The following is a 16447-nucleotide window of genomic DNA, read 5'->3' on the forward strand; positions in this document are numbered from 1 at the left end:
ATTTGATATCTTCGGATGCTGCATCCTGCCTGAACTTTTTACCCCCTCGTTGCGGTTGGCAATGTGGATGCGGGGGTGGGGGAGTGGTGGTGGTAGTAGGGAAGGTGGTGCATATTAGTGCTTCGTAGACGTCTCCCCCTCCCTTTCTTTCCCCTTTTCTGTAGATGTATATATACACACATATATGTGCATAAATATCTTCCGGCTGGAGCGCTTCCTCTCGTTCCCGCTGAGCGTGTCTCGTTGCGCATTTCGGTTTCGTGCTTCTCCACCAACGTGTTACATGATTTGCAGGGGCTGCGTCCACCTCCACGCTTCGTGTTATTCTATAATCCCCCCCCTCCCACCAACCCACTCACCAGTGAAGAGAGCGTACAGTGACGCGGAGATACTTGGGTAGGTCTCCGTGATAAAGCAACATGTGTGTGCGGTAGTGGTTCTGGTGAGGGAGGGGGAAGGGGGGGGTTCCATACAGAGAGAGAACATGTGCACAGCAGCGCAACCCCGAAATGTCTTCCGTTTGTGTTGGACGATTGCCCGCTTCGCCGAAACTCTGGGTGAGGTGATATATATATATGTATGTGTATACCAACGCTATTTGTAAAAGGCCCCACTCGATTGCGTTCAGCAATGCCTCGTCCTCCTCCTCCTCGGACACTCTCTCTCTCTCCTGCGATGGATTTGTCACATGCTCTCTCATTGCAGGACATGCTGTGTAGTATAGTGGTCTTTTTTTTTTTTCGTTCTCTTGTCGGCATCGTTTCCTTTGCAGTAGTGGCGAACACACTTTGGCAGCCCTAAAAAAAAGGTTTTGAAGGGGCTCACTTTATAAAAGGGATCTCCTGTCTTCCTTCGCCCTCGGTTCGCACACACACTTCCAACACTCAACTCGTTCTTCATCGCTGACAGGTTACATCACCGTGCCCCTCAGCGCTGATACAGATGGGCAAGAGAAAGGTAAAGCAGCGCTTAATACGGTCGAGACTATTTTCACTGACGAACCCACGGGCTTTTGCACAGGAAGCGAACAGTGACAACTCGTTTTTATCCCGTCACTTGATTTTTTAGTTTCTCGTCCCCTGTTTATCACTCCAGGCGCGCCCCCTCGGGTTGTTTCGTTTCTTTTGACTTGCTCAACCTCTTCTCTCTCTCTCCCCCGTCCCGGTTTGCTGTGTCTCATACACCTTTCGCAAGGATCACGCACACACCCACACACACACACACACACACACATATACACCACACCATATTCTGACCTCAACATCGATCCCATCCTCACGATACGCTATTTATACAGCACGCATAGTCCCCCCCCCTCGGCACCCAACGTTTTCTCCCCCCTCCTCTCTATCCCCCCAAAAGAAACAAAAAAGCAGCTGCTTATTTCTGTTGCAGCTTATCTCTGGCATTGACGCTCGACGTCTCACCTGAAGAGGATGTCCACCAGTGGCCCGTTGGTACCCCCCATCACGTGGGCACAGCGCCCTGAATACATCCTCGTCACGATCCCGCTTCAGGACACCACGTCTGTGAAGGTGGAGATCAAGGATGAGGGAAGGGAGCTTCATTTTTCATGCAGCGCGCCCGAGGGCAAACAGTACGCGTGCACAGTTCGCTTTTACGGTGTGATATCCTGCGAGGAAAGCCAGCACGTGGTGCGGCCTCGTCAGATCGAACTGAAGCTGCGAAAAAAATTCACAAAGTCACTCGAGGACGCCGAGGATGACGAGGTGGAGTGGCCGCGGCTGACGAAGGAGAAAGTCAAATGCCCCAATATCACCATCGACTGGTCAAAGTGGAAAGACGAGAACGAAGACGAATGCGCTGCAGACGACTTGGGGGACTTTGGCCTCGGCGGTGGAGATGAGATTGACGGGCAGTACTCGGAAATGCTCAGCCAGCTCAGGCAGGTGCAGGGTCAGAAGGACGCGGAGGACTCGACAGGTCTTCCAGCGGGCTCCATTCCCAGCTTTGGCTCGGCAAAGGGACAGAATGCCACTTGCGGTGCTTCCACGGCAGCCGGAGACGACGACGGCGACATGCCGCCTCTCGAGGAGGATGACATATGAACGGGAATAGGCGGACTTTTCGATCGACCTGTGGCGACGCTACGCCCAATCCATTTTTCTTGTTTTCAAAATCGCTACAACTCTCTCTCTCAACTCACACACACACACACACTCACTCACTCACTTACACATGATATGTACAGTGAAGGTGTGTGGGATGGGGTGGCAATGGCGATGGCGATGCAATGTGCACTGTGAAATATACCCCGTTCCACGGTGTGAGCAAAATACAGAGGGAGAAAACTGGTCTCTGTCTTCCCTTTTTTTTTGAACTTGATCTTTACCACAATACATGCCCACAAGCAGATGACATCATGAGGGGGGGGGGAGAAGAGCATGCCGAGTGGCACACAAGACTTGTACATGACTTCCCAAGTAAAAAAGCAGCATCAGAAAGGGTGTCGACTGTGCGCAGCCTCTTCCAGGGGCACAGACCAGAATGTGATCCCCCCCCCCTCCCTAAGGTGACGACTACAGGAGTCAAGGTCGCACTCGCGCACATAAATGTAGATGCAGCTGACATCCTGCTTGCTCCCTTCCGCCTTTGTGATGTGTGGCGACATGCTTCGACGCTCACCTGTCGCTCTTGTTTTTCCCGTTTTGGTCCTCATGTCTTTGGCTTTTATCGCTTGCCTCCTTTCTTTTTTTTTCCGCTCGCACAACTAGTTTTCCGCCGAGGTAGGCACCCCCCAGTGGTATCTCCACCCACTGCGGCGCGCGGGAGAGAGAGAAATAGAGGAGCTCATATTGCTCAGCACATACGATGCGAAGTTTTAGCCTGAATCCAATCATGGCCTTCTGAAGGTCCTGCTGGTGGACCGTCGCCCTGCAAACTCATCGATACACACACACACAAAAAAAAGCATCAATGGAAAGGTAGGCCAATGAGCAAAGATGTTGTGATGGCGCCATTCCGCCGCTCTTCCTCCTCCGCCTACCGTGTCCCTGTGTGTGTGCGTGCAGGTTCATGTCCTGTGGACATCTGCAAAGGATTTGGGTAGACAGGAGAGACCGAGTTTGACGAGTGGCGCAGAGAGATCACGATGGAGGTAAAGGGGGGGGGGAGGGCCAAGGTGTGGGTTTGCTCAGTACGCAAAAACACATGCCTCCACCGTCCTCCTCCAAAATGTCACTTCTGTTTTCCACTACCCGTTGTGCGGTGTTCTCCCCTCCCCGCTAGAAGGGCGGGGGAGGAGGGGGGTCTCCGGCTTTGTTCTCAAAGCGCTCGTAGGTGCGTGGGACACCCCCATGTTTGAAGGGGAAGTGTTCTCGGCAGGGCTTTGCGCTTGTCTTGAAACCTCTTTACTAGAGGAAGGAGGTCGAACGCACATACACGGGCGTCTCCCTCTCAGGTTTGAGTTTGTGGTGCTCACTCTCCTCAGATGCGATCTAGTTGAACCACAGAATGTCGGTTCCACTGCAGTCGGTCACTCCCTTCCTTAATATAGCGCTGCCCCCCCCCCCCCCCTGGCCATTCTTTCCTCCCCCGAGCTCACCCGTTCTGTAGAGATTCACTCGCGGGGGTATGCGGCTGCAGCGATGATGCATAATCACATCTGGGGCCCCCGTATGCACTCCTCTGCCTTTTTTCTTTTGCATGACGTTCATCCTTACCTTCCTGTGGACTCCCCTTCCCCTTATTTTGTTATTCGCTCTGGGCAAAATCAACTTTGCCCCCCCACACACACACACGCCGACACCGCCTGTCTTCTTCAACCGCTTGCTATGCATCAAAGAGCCGATTGGCACCGTGGTCGTGTACGTCGCGGAACTCAAGCCAGAGAGTGTGTCTGTGTTCTCTCCTCTGCAAGTCTGTGGGCGGTGCAAATTTTGCCTTCTCCCCAACACTATTATTAGAGCGGCACTGGTTCCCTACACCAAGCTCGTTGTAGTCTTGATTCAGAATAATTTTTTGGGAGTGTGTGTGTTTGTATACTTGTCGTTACCAACATGTCCGTCACGTCTCTCCCGACGCAGGGAGGCGACTCCGGTCCTGCCACTCGGATGCTACCGGAGGATGTGTCGAAGTTATCAGCTGATGATCTCCTGCAGCAGATCGTGGAGCTCGTGAACAAGGCTCTGGACCGGCACTACTCCCTTGTCGAGTTCGACGCCCTCGGTCGTATTGAGCTACTACAGGTGGTGAACGATATATTTGCAAAGTTGCAGCCCCGCATGAAAATGGACCTGCAGGAAACCCCACCAAATGAGGCCATGCCGCGAATGCTGGACTTCCTCTTGAAAATTCTCGGCTATCGCGTGCCACCCTTCCTCCAGGGGAGTTTTCCGCAGAGCTTCGCCGACGGCGAGCCGCTCGTGCTTTATCCTACTATGTATTGGGTCCTCACACATATGGAACTGAACGAAAAGCGCGTCTATCTCGCTCGTTTTCTGCAGCCACTGGACATCCCGGATGACATCCGTGCCCAGGATGAGGATGTGCGCACCCTCTTCATGCAGTATCAGGCCCTGCGTGGCGCCTTCATTCAGACACATCAAAGGGTCGACAAGCTTCGCACCGCCATTGCAGATCCCGTGGAGGCACGCCGCAAGGTCGGTGCCTTGGAGGACGAACGGGACGGCCTTCAGGGGTACATTGAGGTTGCGCGCAAAAAGTTGGCGGCTGTGCCTGAGAAGGACATGTTACTGGTAGCTAGCAAGTCCCTTCGTATGGCCCGCGAGGAGAGCGCCAAGCTGGCCGAGCGAGAAGTGGAGCAGCAACAAGCTAAAGTCTCCTCCGAGGCCCGTCGCACGGAGATCAGCACACGTCTGCAGAACCTTTGCCGCGATGCAGGGGATGGCCGTGTCGAGATGATGATCCGGCGCATGAAGGATGAGATGGACACAAACCGCATGAAGTTGCAGGATCAGCTGCCCCAGGAGCTAGAGTCTGTCAAAAATGAAAACGCCGAACTGCAGAGACTCGTCTCAGAGCCGCTGGACATGGCCTCGCTCATCGCGAACGATCGAAAGCTGGACGACGAGTTGAAGGTCTTGCACGCCAAAATCGCAGAGCGACAGCAGCCTGGCGCCGATGGAGCCTCCATCCTCCGCTTTCGCGATCAGGTGCAGCGCGTCAAGGCGCGCAAGCAGGAAGTCCTGAATGAGCTCAGCTCGCTGCAGGCGGACAATAACAAGGTTCTTAACGACATTAGAGAACGCCAGCTGCGCATCACACAGCTGCAGTCTGCCACAAACATGCTACGCAGCGATGACTTTCGAGATTTTTCTAACCAGGTACGCGCAAAGAAGGCAGCGACGGAGGGCATGCGCACACGCCTCGCGGAGCTGCGCACGGAGTGGGGCACGCTGACCTTCACGGAGGCAACGCTGAGGGAGCAGTACAACGCCCTGGACGCCGCAATTGGCGATCTGGAGAGCAAGCTAGGCATGCAGGGGTACAGTCGTACGGTAGAAGCCCTTTCCAAGCTCGCGCACGAGAAGGATGCTATACAGGAAGTGAAGGGGAAAACACTTGAGGAGCTCTCCCGAGTTGTGCAGGAGTTCACACTCGCTGTTCGTGAGGGTCGCACTCGCCTGGCGCCGCTCATCAACGAGCTGCGCGCTGTCCGGCAGACGGCGGCGGAGGTAGATCAAGAGTGGTTAAACAAGAAGTCTCAGTACGAGTTCCAGGAAAGCCTTTTGACCGAGGACATCCAGAAGATCGACGAGAACGTCACGCGCCTGAAGGAGGAGACGTCGATGAATGAGTCGCTCTATCATCGTGTTCGCACCCAGGGTATGCTTCTCGCCGCACAGACGCGGCGGGCAGAGGAAGAGCAGGCGTTCCGAACTGACCCCGCTGCTTCACTGGATCCCCAGCACAAAACGTACGGTGACTACCTCGCCGATGTTATACGCACACTAGAAGCGCGGACGAAAGACTTGCAGGGTAAACGACGAGACCTGGAGGAAACCCACGACACCAGCGTGCGGCAGGTGGAGTGGTTCAGCGCACTCCGCACGATTCTCCAGGCAAAACTAAAGGGCATGCAAGCTGAGGCGCCTCCCGCTAGTGGGGGGGCCTGCGAACGCGGCATCGATGAGGATATTCAGCAGGTGATGGGACGCGCAGGTGGAGCCGACATGCTCGTGCTGAACAGCAACTGATCCGGTGGCCAGCCCCTCGTGTCCCCTCTCCTCGTCCTTCGCCCCCCCACCCCCACACACACACCACCACCACCAAGGTAAACTTCGCCCCCGGCGAACACAGCGCGTGCTTAGATGTACACTAAAAGAAAATCACAGATGTGCGCCGCCGGAGGCGGTGTGTATGGCTGTCCTTGATGTCAGGATAGTTGGGGGGGGCGGGGAAGGGCACCAACACTGTATTGCTTCAGTCCCAGATGTGCAGGTGGCTGGTTAGTTGGTTGGCTGACACAGGATGTAGACGGGCATGCACGGAAAAAAGGGCGTTCGTGTGTGTAGTAAGCATCTATCCTAATGTGTTCATTGTTGTGCGTTGGTCCACCAATGCTGAAGAGAGTCCGCCCGCCCCCCCTCCCCCTCCCGAATGTTTGCTCAGGTGCCGCCGTATTTTGGAATTCGCACGTCTCGCTTCTGGGACGGCTGGACGAAGTGCTGCATATCGTCGCTGTTTTTGTTTTTTGTGTGTTGCCGTTGTTTTCATTCCGCCCCCCTCCCCCTCCCCCTCCCCGACCCACATCACCTCACCTATCGCTTTCGGGTTGTGTGTCGGCGTTCATTTTATATTTCTGACGTGCCTGCCATCGGCGAGCGCAAACTGATGTCGAAAGTCGGAGCGCATTGGTGCCAAAGGAAGACCAAGAGGTGAAAGCCTGTGGCGTCGCGATCGAGTGGTACTATCAAACTGGAAAGAAGAAATGCTGGATAAGCGACAGGTGAGCCGAAGGGGATGCGTGTTCGCATATGTGACGGTGCCGCGTTGCAGTCGTCCACTCAAACCTTACCGGGATTTTTTTCTGCAGCCCATGTAGTTGAGTGGGCCGCACTAAACATTTGAGTCTCCCCTTTAGCTGCCATCGCCCCGTTTCCATTCTCGCTTTCCCATCCTCCCTCCTCCTCTAGTGTCGTCACTCACCTGATACGCGTGTGTGTGTGTGTGGCTGGGAAGGGAGGGTGGAGGGGGAGAAGTGTGTTATCTTGCTCCACCCTCTGAGCCATTGCTCAACTCTCTCTCTCTCTCTTCCCTCTTTGCCCTTCTCGTCTCCCTTCTTGCTGCGTACGCTGCGGTCTACTTTCGATGAAGCGAAGGGGGAGGTGTATACGGCCAGACAGCGGCGTCGCCACGGGTGCGGTTTTTCCTGGTCCGTCTGAGCAGTGCTCCATCGAGCCCGGGAAGCCGCCTGGCACGACGCCTCATCAAATGGCGGCGGCGGCTGCAGGTGTGACGCGCCCGGGTGACACTATCCTCGGTAACCACCAAGAACTGCAACGGGCTGCTCTTCTCGATGGCCCCGCTCTCGAGGGCTGTGCTGGGGCAGCCGTCGATGTCTCTCGAGACAGCACCACGGTCATTGCGAAGATGACAGCGAGCGCCAGCCGAGCGCTCTCGAGCGATCTCCTGGCTGAGCTCCAGCGCGACTACCCCACCGTCTGTGAGGCACTGCAGATCTATGAGAAGGTGGTGCGACATCTCAAGGATAGGTACAAGGCCAAAGAAACGGAGCTCTTGCGCTGCATCAGCGTCGGCGAGGAGCTGCTTGGTCAGATGGAGGTCTTAAAGCAGCGCTGTGAGGCACTGGCGCACGAGCGTGACGAAGCGCTTGCTGTATCGGCTTCGGCGCCTGTGTTACTGCCAGAACGCGCACGTGCGACTGGCGATGCCTCCCTCAGCCCTAACACATGGTGGGAGGAGAAACGAAGTATGCAGAGATCGCATGAGGCAGCATGTGAGCGCTATCGCGCCGAAGTTAAAAAGGCGCTTCGGGACACAGCCGCCGCACAGGCGCAGAGGAGAGAGTTGGGGCTTTCTCTGGAGCGCACAGCAACGCAGTTGTCTGAGACAGAGCAGCAGCTGCGCACTGCTCACGACGTCATTGCGGATTGCGAAGTGCATCACGCCACAAAGCAAAAGGAAGAGATGGAGCGACAGAGAGTAGTATTTGCAAGGCAGCTCGCCGAGGTTCGCCAACAATCCGACGTGGATCGCGAAACCGCCCTTGCCGAGTCCATGGTCGAACTAGAGCGGCTGCAGCGTGCGCTGGTGCGGGCCCAGACAGAGCTGGCGGAGCAGCAAAAGGCCTCCCGCAGCTCTCAAGCACTGCGAGAGGAGGTGATGTGTGCCGCTGCCGCCGAGCAGGCGAGTCTGCAGCAACAGATACACATCCTTGCCGAAGCGAATCGTGGTCTCCAAGAGCGACTGCAGCAACGAGAGGCGGGGATCAAGCTCCATTCGGCAGCGGACAGCACCGCCATCGGGCAAGATGACAGCCACTGCTCCCCTGTGCTTGCAGGCGACTCCCACCGAGGTGCAGCAATATGTGGAAGCATACTTGTAGATCCCCTCGCCGATGCCCGAGGGGGGTCCGTGGACAACGCGGTAGACGCGTCCGGCTTAGCCGCGGCCCAGAGGCGGCTACGCGAGGAGAACGCACGATTGCGGCAGAAACTGCAGGAGGTGGTTCGCCAGGGACAGGATGATGTGGATGAGGAACACGCGGCACGGCTGTCACTGCAGCAGCAGCTACAAACGATGGATGCTCAATCTCACATTCTGCGCACAGAGGTGGTGGGCTGCTTGCAGCAAGAGCTTCGGCAGGCCAAGGAGCAGCTCGAGACGTGCCAGGCACACAGTGCGGCCGTGCAGAGGAATGCCGCTGAACTGGAGATGCAGAAAGCCGCTCTCCAGGAAGAGAAAGTAGACCTGCTCGATGCGCTGCGAGTGGAGAAGAGTTTGACGGAACAGCTTCATCGAGAGCTAAATGCAGCTCGAGAGAGACATGACACACTGAATGACAAGTTGCAGGGGTTCAACGCGGTCGCACAGGAAAAAGAGCAGCTCATAGTGCAGCTGCAGCGGGAGAAGGGCAAGCTCGCCAATGCGCTGCGGACACTTCAGCTGCAGGCGGTAGATATCGAGGCCGCTCTCACCACAATAACAGCCCAACAGTCGGAGAGCAACGCTGCCCATGAGGACTCCATGTCACGGGTGCGAGACCGCTGCGTGTTTCTGGAGCACGAGGCCGAGGAACTGAGGGCTGAGCGCGCCACCTTTCAGTCCCGCCTCAGGGATGCAGAGGAGGCCATAGATGTGCTGAAGGATGCACATCGCGTCTCACAAGAGCTCGTGTGGGAGGCACAGCGTGGCACCAAGGCGGCAGAGCACCGGGCAAGTGTTGCCACCGATCAGCTTAGGCTTCAACAGCAGACGTCAGCCGCTCACTTGGCTGAGGTTCAGCAACATCTGGAGCACGCGCGCGCACAGCATCGTGATCTTGCTCAGCAACTGGAGCGGTGTCAACGGGAGCTGTCCCAGAAGGAGGAGACGCTGCGCAAGAGCACGGAGACTCAGGAAGCACTTATCGCAGAGGTGAAAAGCGCTGCGCAGGCAGGCCGAGTCGAAAGTCGGCGAGAGCAGTGGTGCCAGCAGCTCGCGCAAAGTAATCTTGAAGAGCAGGGAAAGCTCATAGCCATGAAGGAGGCCCATATCGGAGATCTCCATCGGCAGATGCATGAGCTGCGTGTGCTGCTTACAGAGAGCGAGAGCCGCGCGACGCAGCTGTACGCGCAGCGGCAGGAGCTGCAGGCATCCCTCTCAGACTCTCTTGTCACCGCAGCCAGTCGTAAAGGCCGCATTCAAGCGCTGGAGGAGGAGCTGGCCCGCACAGCAGAAGAGCGTAGCGCAGCACAACGTGAACGGCTCCGCTCTTCAGCGGGGCGGCAGGTGAGCCCCAGCGCCATCCCTGATGTCCGATCTTCCGGTGATTGCGACGTTTCTGCAACGGTGCGTCTCATAAAGGCTCAAAGTCACTTGGCTGAGTCTGAGGCGGCCCTGTGCGCAGCTGAGCAGTCCCGGCAACGGGTGCAGCGCACGGTACTGGAGTGCTTGACGCCAGTCGATGCTGCTGCTGCTGCTGCTGCTGCTGCTGGTGTGACAGCCGACGTGGACAAGAGGTGGGACATGCTATTGCACCTGCTCAGACAAGGTGACCAGGAGCTCCGCTCGCGCAGTTCCCCCGAGGAGCATGCGCATATTCAAGGGATGAAGGTAGAGGAAGTGGGCTCGGGTTTCGACGATAGAAAAAGTGGGAGTACCGTGTCAAGGATTATCGACGCTAATCAGCGTGCATCAGCTGTGGTGTTGGGTGCTGTATACGACCTTGTGCGCCTCCTGCACGATGCGGATCGGTGTCATTGGAGCTGTGTGAGAAAAAAAATATTGGCCGCGTGCGCCGTGGCCGACGCAGTGAATGAGGAGGCCGCCCTCGTCGAAGCGACCCCTTTGCCGACCGAAGACCAGGCAAACGCATCTTGGGAAAAGCGCTGTGCCGACTTCTTCTCAGCTTTACGGACGTGGGCGGGGGCCTTGGAGATGACTCGGGATCACCTGATTGACCATGGCGCCCAAGTCGCGAAAGCGGTCCAGCAAGCTAGTAAGGAGGTGGCGCAGGAGGCTCAGGTCACACAGTTGGCAGCAGCGGTCCGTGCCGCTGAGGAGCAGCGTGACGCGCTACAAACCGCACTCGAGGAGATGACGGCAAAGTATGCCGAGGCTGTGAAGCGGGCAGATGCCCATGAGAACTGCGTGGAGTCTCTGCGTCATTGTGTTATGGAGCGCGACACCCGTCTGAGAGAGATGGCGCATCGTCTCGATGTGCGCCAGGCCGAGGCGCAAGCGGAGAGAGCCGAATGGGTGTCCAAGTGGCAAGAGGCACAGCGGCATCGTGAGGCGGAGAAGGAGGAGGCAGAGGCCATGTGCGCAGATCTGCGTGCGCAAGTGGGAGCTGCGGAGAAAGCGGGTTATCACTCCACTCAGAGGGCGGTGCAAGAGTCAGCAGATGCTCTGCAGCAGCTCTGCGCACAACTGCAGGCGTTGCGAGAGACTTCATCAGCTACCGAGGTGCAACTGCAGCAGCAGGTCACTCAACTGAGCCGCGAAAAGGAGGAGTCTGAACAAACTCTGCGACAGCTGAAGACTGTCGTCGCGCAACTCGAGGGGCGCCTCAGCAGCACAGAGGAGACTCTGAGGTTGCGAGAGGTGGAGCTGTCAACGGCAACATCGTCGATACAAGAGTTTGAGCGGGTGCAGCGACAGCGCCACGTGGACGGTGCGGTGGCCGGGGCTTTCGAACAGCGCGCGCTCTCAGAGCAAGTGGCCTCCCTTCAGGCGCAGCTCCTGTCTAGCCAGCACAACCACAATATGCAGGAAAGGCTGCGCGCGTCGGAGAAGGCGGAGATGGATGCGTTACGGAAAGTAAACGCTTCACTGGAGGCACGCCTTGCAGAAGTAGAGGGAGACCGCGCGCCTCTGCGAGAGCAGCTGCATAGTCTTCTATCCGTCACCGAGTAACAGTAGTCGCACGTATGCATCCGTGACGGCGATGTGTCTCCGAATTTCTCGGGCCCTCTTCGCTACTCACTTCTCGCTCCCCATACCCACGCTTGTTTTGCACACCTGCGACGGAAGTGGAGGGGGGGGGGGATATAGGGATTCCATGCTCACGCGCTATAGTCCTCCTCCCGCGAGGGGCAGGGGGATGCCCTCCCCTCCCCCCCCCCTCAATTGCAGCAAGTGCGCAGATGGGCGCACCCTTTGCTCTCTCGAAAATGTACGGCAAGTTGGCCACGGCAGTTTTTGGTGTGTACAGTACTGCTATTATACACGTAAAAAAAATAGTCGCTGTTTGTTCGCCCTCCGGTAGGCTTCCACTGGCGTCTCTAGGTTGCATCAAGGGTTACACACACGCACGTGCTCTGGGTGCCTCACTCATCTTCTTTGTCTGCACCTTCCCTCTGTGGTGTGTGTGTCGACCTCTTGCCTGGGGTAAGGGGGGACGGTGTCCCCGCTCATCCAGGCAGAGCCACAAATGATCGCGATCCCGCTTCCCTGTGGTCACAATGCCTCACAAGAAAAGATGTGCTTGTAGTGCACCGCTGTCATTTATAGATTTTCGTGTGCGTGAAACAACAAAAGATCAGCCATCAACGTAAAAGGAGTAACACACAAAGAAAAGGAGAAGGGGTAGTCGACACGCAATAATCTCACAATGGGCTCGTGTGTTTCATCGGGGCCCTGTCATATATGCCCGTCTCGATCGCCTTTGTTCGTTCTCATGTGGGGTGCGTCAAGCTGCTCGTATACGGCGCTGGCGACTCGTTCTCCCCCCCTCTCCTTTCTTTCCATTTCTATTTGCGCGTTTGTGTGCTTGCGCCCCCTCCCCTTGCACTCGCTCATTCTCATCCCTCCAACGGAACCTTCACTCCTCGGGCGTGGTAACGTGTGTGTGTGTGTGTGTGTGTGTTGGAGAGGGGGGAGAGAGGAAGGGGGACGCAGGAGGAAGAGGAAGTGGAAGAGGAGAAGGCTGAGGACATCTCGCCTATTGGCGACGCAGTCATCGACACCTTTTGAAATTCTCCCACAATTTGACACACTCTCTCTCGTGCAAGGAAAAGATCGGTGGTGGGTTTATAGTACACACGCACACACACACACACACACACACACGCACACACACACACACAGACGGACACACTTATACGTGTGACGGCAGAACATTTGAGGATTACTTCAGAAACCATCGGAGGTCGTCGTCGTTAGGGGAATGCGCTTTGGCACCGCTGACAGTCGACCGCTCACGTCGCGCAAGATGACCTTGCAGCCGCGTGTTCGAGACGGTCTCACGGCTGGCAGCACGGGGATCATGCCGAGTGAGCATCACAGCGGCCTCGCGGACGTCAAACCGCGACTCATGTCTCAGCGGCCGTCTAGCATGCCCGCGGGCTTGTCTAGTGTACGGCCTCGCGTGCAGGCCCGGCGGCACCTTGACCCCAACTTCACGAGCCTTACCGATGACGCGAAGCGGGCAGAGGGGCGGCTGGGTCGGGCGCACGTCGTCTCCTCAGAGCAGCAGACACGCGAAGACGTCTACTACGCCACGGGTCAGGCGACGGTGGTTCAGCCGCCAGGGGCGGAGTGCAACCTGTGCCTCAAGTCCTACTACTACACACCTTTGTCGGAGCGGGACCGTCCGTCACCGCAGCGTAGGCAGAGGACCGGATTCCGGGCGGACGCGCACACCACTTCCTTCCAGCTTTCCGAGGCTCGTTTGCGTCACATCAAACAGGAACATCCAGAGTATGAGGGAGAGGTGACGCGCGCCCTGCAGCAGCACCACGGCAACTATAGTATTGTGGAAACAGAGAAGAAAATATCACGCCGCGTTGCTGTAGAGGGGTATGCCCACGGCAGCGATGCACGGGTCGCACAAATTGAGGCCTCGACCAAGTACCACGGCACGCCTGACCTGGGCTCTCCAACTCCCGCCATCGAGCGCTCTGTTCCGTACGCTCTCGGCGAAGCGTGCCAGCCACGGGCCGACACGCAACTGTCTTGTGCTTCGCACGTCCGCCTGTTTCCAGGCCGTGAACGCAGCTCCCCTCCCCCAGAGAATCCTGTGAAGCCATACGATCGTCACCTGCATGACGGGCCAGCCCCGTATGACTCTGTTACGGTCTCGGGTGAAGCCTACCCGTCGCCGCCTGAGGTTGGTGTGCGGAGCAACATCTACACAAAGCCCAAACTGCTTCACACGGATGAGAACCGTCGCCGAAGCTGTTCGGAAGACTTGGATTCACTGGCTCTGAAACGGGCGCGCGCGCGCAGCGGCGCCAGCGCTTCACAGGAGCGGCCGCACTTCATTTTTGGCCCCGAACCAGCACCGCAGGCTCGCCCGCCGTCACTACGTTACCGCACCGAGGCGCGCTGGAAGGCACAGGAACGCGACACCCAAGAGCGGCGCACCGGCCGCGCGCTCTATCCTCAGTCTTATCGGGCTACTTCTCTCTGGTAAAGAGCGTGTGCGCGCGACTTGATAGGCGTTGCAGCCGGTGGCGCCTGTCGCCACACTTTTTCTCGGGCTAATTTCGATGCTGTTTCCTGGCTGTGCTGCAGATATAACGCGAGGCATCGCGGCCTTTTCGCTATGTGATGGTCTGGGTGAGCAGTGCTCACTCGATTATTTCTAATCTCTAGCGGCCGTTGCTGGTTGAGGCCGAGTTTCCCTCGTTTTTTTTTTTTGTGTGTCTGGCTCGGTCTTGTTTTAAGGTGGACGACCAGAGCATCGGGGAACAAGCGCACAATCCTCACCTTTGGCAACTTTGCAGTGTGGGGGCATGTGTGCTCACGTTGATCCCCCCTCCCCCCCTCCTGACCACCACCACCACCACACAAATTTCAAAACGGAGGTTCTGCAACCTCCCTCATTTTTCGCTTCACTCTTCCCCCCCCTTTGCACCGCCCCTCCCTTCCTGGCGTACCGTATTAGTGCGAGGTATGCGCCAATTCTCTACCACCCCTTCTCCCCATCCACCACTTCAGCACAGCACACGAACACTTGTGAGGTTTTCTGAACGGCTTGCTGCCGCTGCTGCTGGTGTCATCTCCCCCCTTCTTCCTCAGTGCGTGTGTGTCTGTGTGCATGAAGCCCGCGCGCTGATTACTTTGCATTAGAGTACACTGAGACGTTGCCCCCTCACCCTTTTTTTTGTGTGTTGCAGGTGACCTTGGGAATACTAGCCGCCTTTGGCGCGGCCCCCCTCCCCCTACCTAACCCCCGTACCTCTCCTCCTTTTGCCTCGTAGCCTCTCCAACCGCACCTCCTCACTGTATGCTGGTGCTGCCGCCACCTTTTTCCTCTACTCGGGGAGGAGCTCCCGCTAGCGGAAGAGGAGAAGTGCGGGGTGAGGGCAGAGACTAAGGGGGGAGGCTCGAGCGCTCCACTTCATCGTAGAGGCAGGGTAGCGGACGCAATGGCGAGTCAGAGAGGGGGGGGGGGCAAGGGGGTACGAAGGGCACAAAGAATGTCCTTGCCCCCTCCCCCCCCCCCCCCATCGCTCAGTCTGTGTAAGTTCTTTTTTTGTATTGACTCCCCCTTAGATATCCCCCCGCATCCGTTACCTCTCACTATAGACTCGATCACACACACACATATATAGAAAATGTGTAAGGCTAAAGGGAAACACGCAAACGGTAAACAAAACCGTGTGTATGTGTGGGGGGTGGGTGGGTGAGCTCCCGCGCTCGCTTCTGCTTTCCTGCTCTTTATGTTGCGAACCGTGGAAGTCTTGTGTGTCCGCCTCGCAGGGAACGAGTCAGATGTTGTCAGGGCTGTGCTAAACCAAGGAAGGGGCGACTGCCTTTCTTGGGGGTGCCTGAGGCCAAGGCTACATCAAAGCCCCCCTCAAAAAAAAAGTGAAAACATGCGCGGTAGGAAAGGTGTGCACCACGGGTTCTGCCCTGGGGGTCTATCAGGAATTGTGGCTAATCTCTCCATCTCCATATGGCATCTCCCCCCCTCCCTCCCCCCCGCCCTCCATTCTCCCACCTCATACACACACACATGATGGATGATCTCACCCCCGCAACCACGCAGCGAGCACATGGGTATAAATAGCGACTCGTATTTCAACGTGCAAATAATGGCGGACGCCATGACCACTGCTTTGATGGCGGAGCCGACGCTGGAGGAGGCAGCTGTTGCCGTCTTCAACGAAAAAGAGTGTATGGCACTCAAAAGTAACCTACGGTCGGAGCAGATAGCGCAGGCGAAGTATCTGCGCGCTCACCCAGAGATCCACAAAGCTGTGCAAGAGGGGTTGTCGAGGGTATTGCTGGCCCAGCCAAAGAACCCGTTGGACTTTCTTATTCAATACTTCGCCAGCGAAGAGTTTCTGGACCTTCAGCACCAGTGACAATGTCACATTCTCTTTTCCTTCCCTCCCCGGGGGGGGGGGTGAGTCGGGCGTTTGCGGTTGCGGCTGCTTTTTTTTTTGCCACGATATATATATTTTTGCTTTAGCAGCGTAGATGTAATAATGAAACCTCCTCCTGGTCAACACTGGGAGGCACCTGCTCTTCTCTACACCACAAAGCAGACAGTCCTGACGAGCACCACCGCATCTGCATACTCGTGATATGGCTCGACTCCCCCCCCCCTTCCTTCAAGCGCACGCTTTCTTCCTATTGGCACCCCTCTTTTCTCAGCACCAGTGCTTAGCAAATCCATTCATGTAATCAATATTTTAGCCAGAAAGAGGTTCTTTAAAATGCGTGGGTGTTTATGTGGATGTGTTAGAATGAGAGTGATGAAGGGACAGCTACCCCATCCTTCGCCGCTGCCGCTTGGTCTTCCCTTTCCCTTCCCGACACTGGCGGATCCCCGTCGCCGTCATTGTTG

General features: G+C 56.9%; 5 protein-coding genes across 5 annotated transcripts; all 5 read left to right on the forward strand.

Moving 5' to 3' along the window:
- Nucleotides 1-1436: 1436 nt before the first annotated feature.
- On the forward strand, nt 1437-2069 carry JKF63_01619 (uncharacterized protein; the record flags this gene model as incomplete). The annotated part of the gene is made up of 1 exon (XM_067897665.1): nt 1437-2069. The coding sequence occupies one exon, from the start codon at nt 1437-1439 to the stop codon at nt 2067-2069; it is 633 nt and encodes a 210-aa protein (XP_067753822.1).
- A 1950-nt stretch (nt 2070-4019) lies between these two features.
- JKF63_01620 (uncharacterized protein) lies at nt 4020-6179 on the forward strand (the record flags this gene model as incomplete). Its single annotated transcript, XM_067897666.1, has 1 exon — nt 4020-6179. The coding sequence occupies one exon, from the start codon at nt 4020-4022 to the stop codon at nt 6177-6179; it is 2160 nt and encodes a 719-aa protein (XP_067753823.1).
- Nucleotides 6180-7416: 1237 nt separating this feature from the next.
- JKF63_01621 (uncharacterized protein) lies at nt 7417-11562 on the forward strand (the record flags this gene model as incomplete). Its single annotated transcript, XM_067897667.1, has 1 exon — nt 7417-11562. One exon carries the CDS (start codon nt 7417-7419, stop codon nt 11560-11562), a length of 4146 nt encoding a protein of 1381 aa, XP_067753824.1.
- Nucleotides 11563-12814: 1252 nt separating this feature from the next.
- On the forward strand, nt 12815-14062 carry JKF63_01622 (uncharacterized protein; the record flags this gene model as incomplete). The annotated part of the gene is made up of 1 exon (XM_067897668.1): nt 12815-14062. The coding sequence occupies one exon, from the start codon at nt 12815-12817 to the stop codon at nt 14060-14062; it is 1248 nt and encodes a 415-aa protein (XP_067753825.1).
- Nucleotides 14063-15617: 1555 nt separating this feature from the next.
- Nucleotides 15618-15962, forward strand: JKF63_01623 (uncharacterized protein; the record flags this gene model as incomplete). The annotated part of the gene is made up of 1 exon (XM_067897669.1): nt 15618-15962. One exon carries the CDS (start codon nt 15618-15620, stop codon nt 15960-15962), a length of 345 nt encoding a protein of 114 aa, XP_067753826.1.
- Nucleotides 15963-16447: the final 485 nt, after the last annotated feature.

Source organism: Porcisia hertigi, chromosome 34 (assembly GCF_017918235.1).
Source record: "Porcisia hertigi strain C119 chromosome 34, whole genome shotgun sequence".
NCBI lineage: Eukaryota > Euglenozoa > Kinetoplastea > Trypanosomatida > Trypanosomatidae > Porcisia > Porcisia hertigi.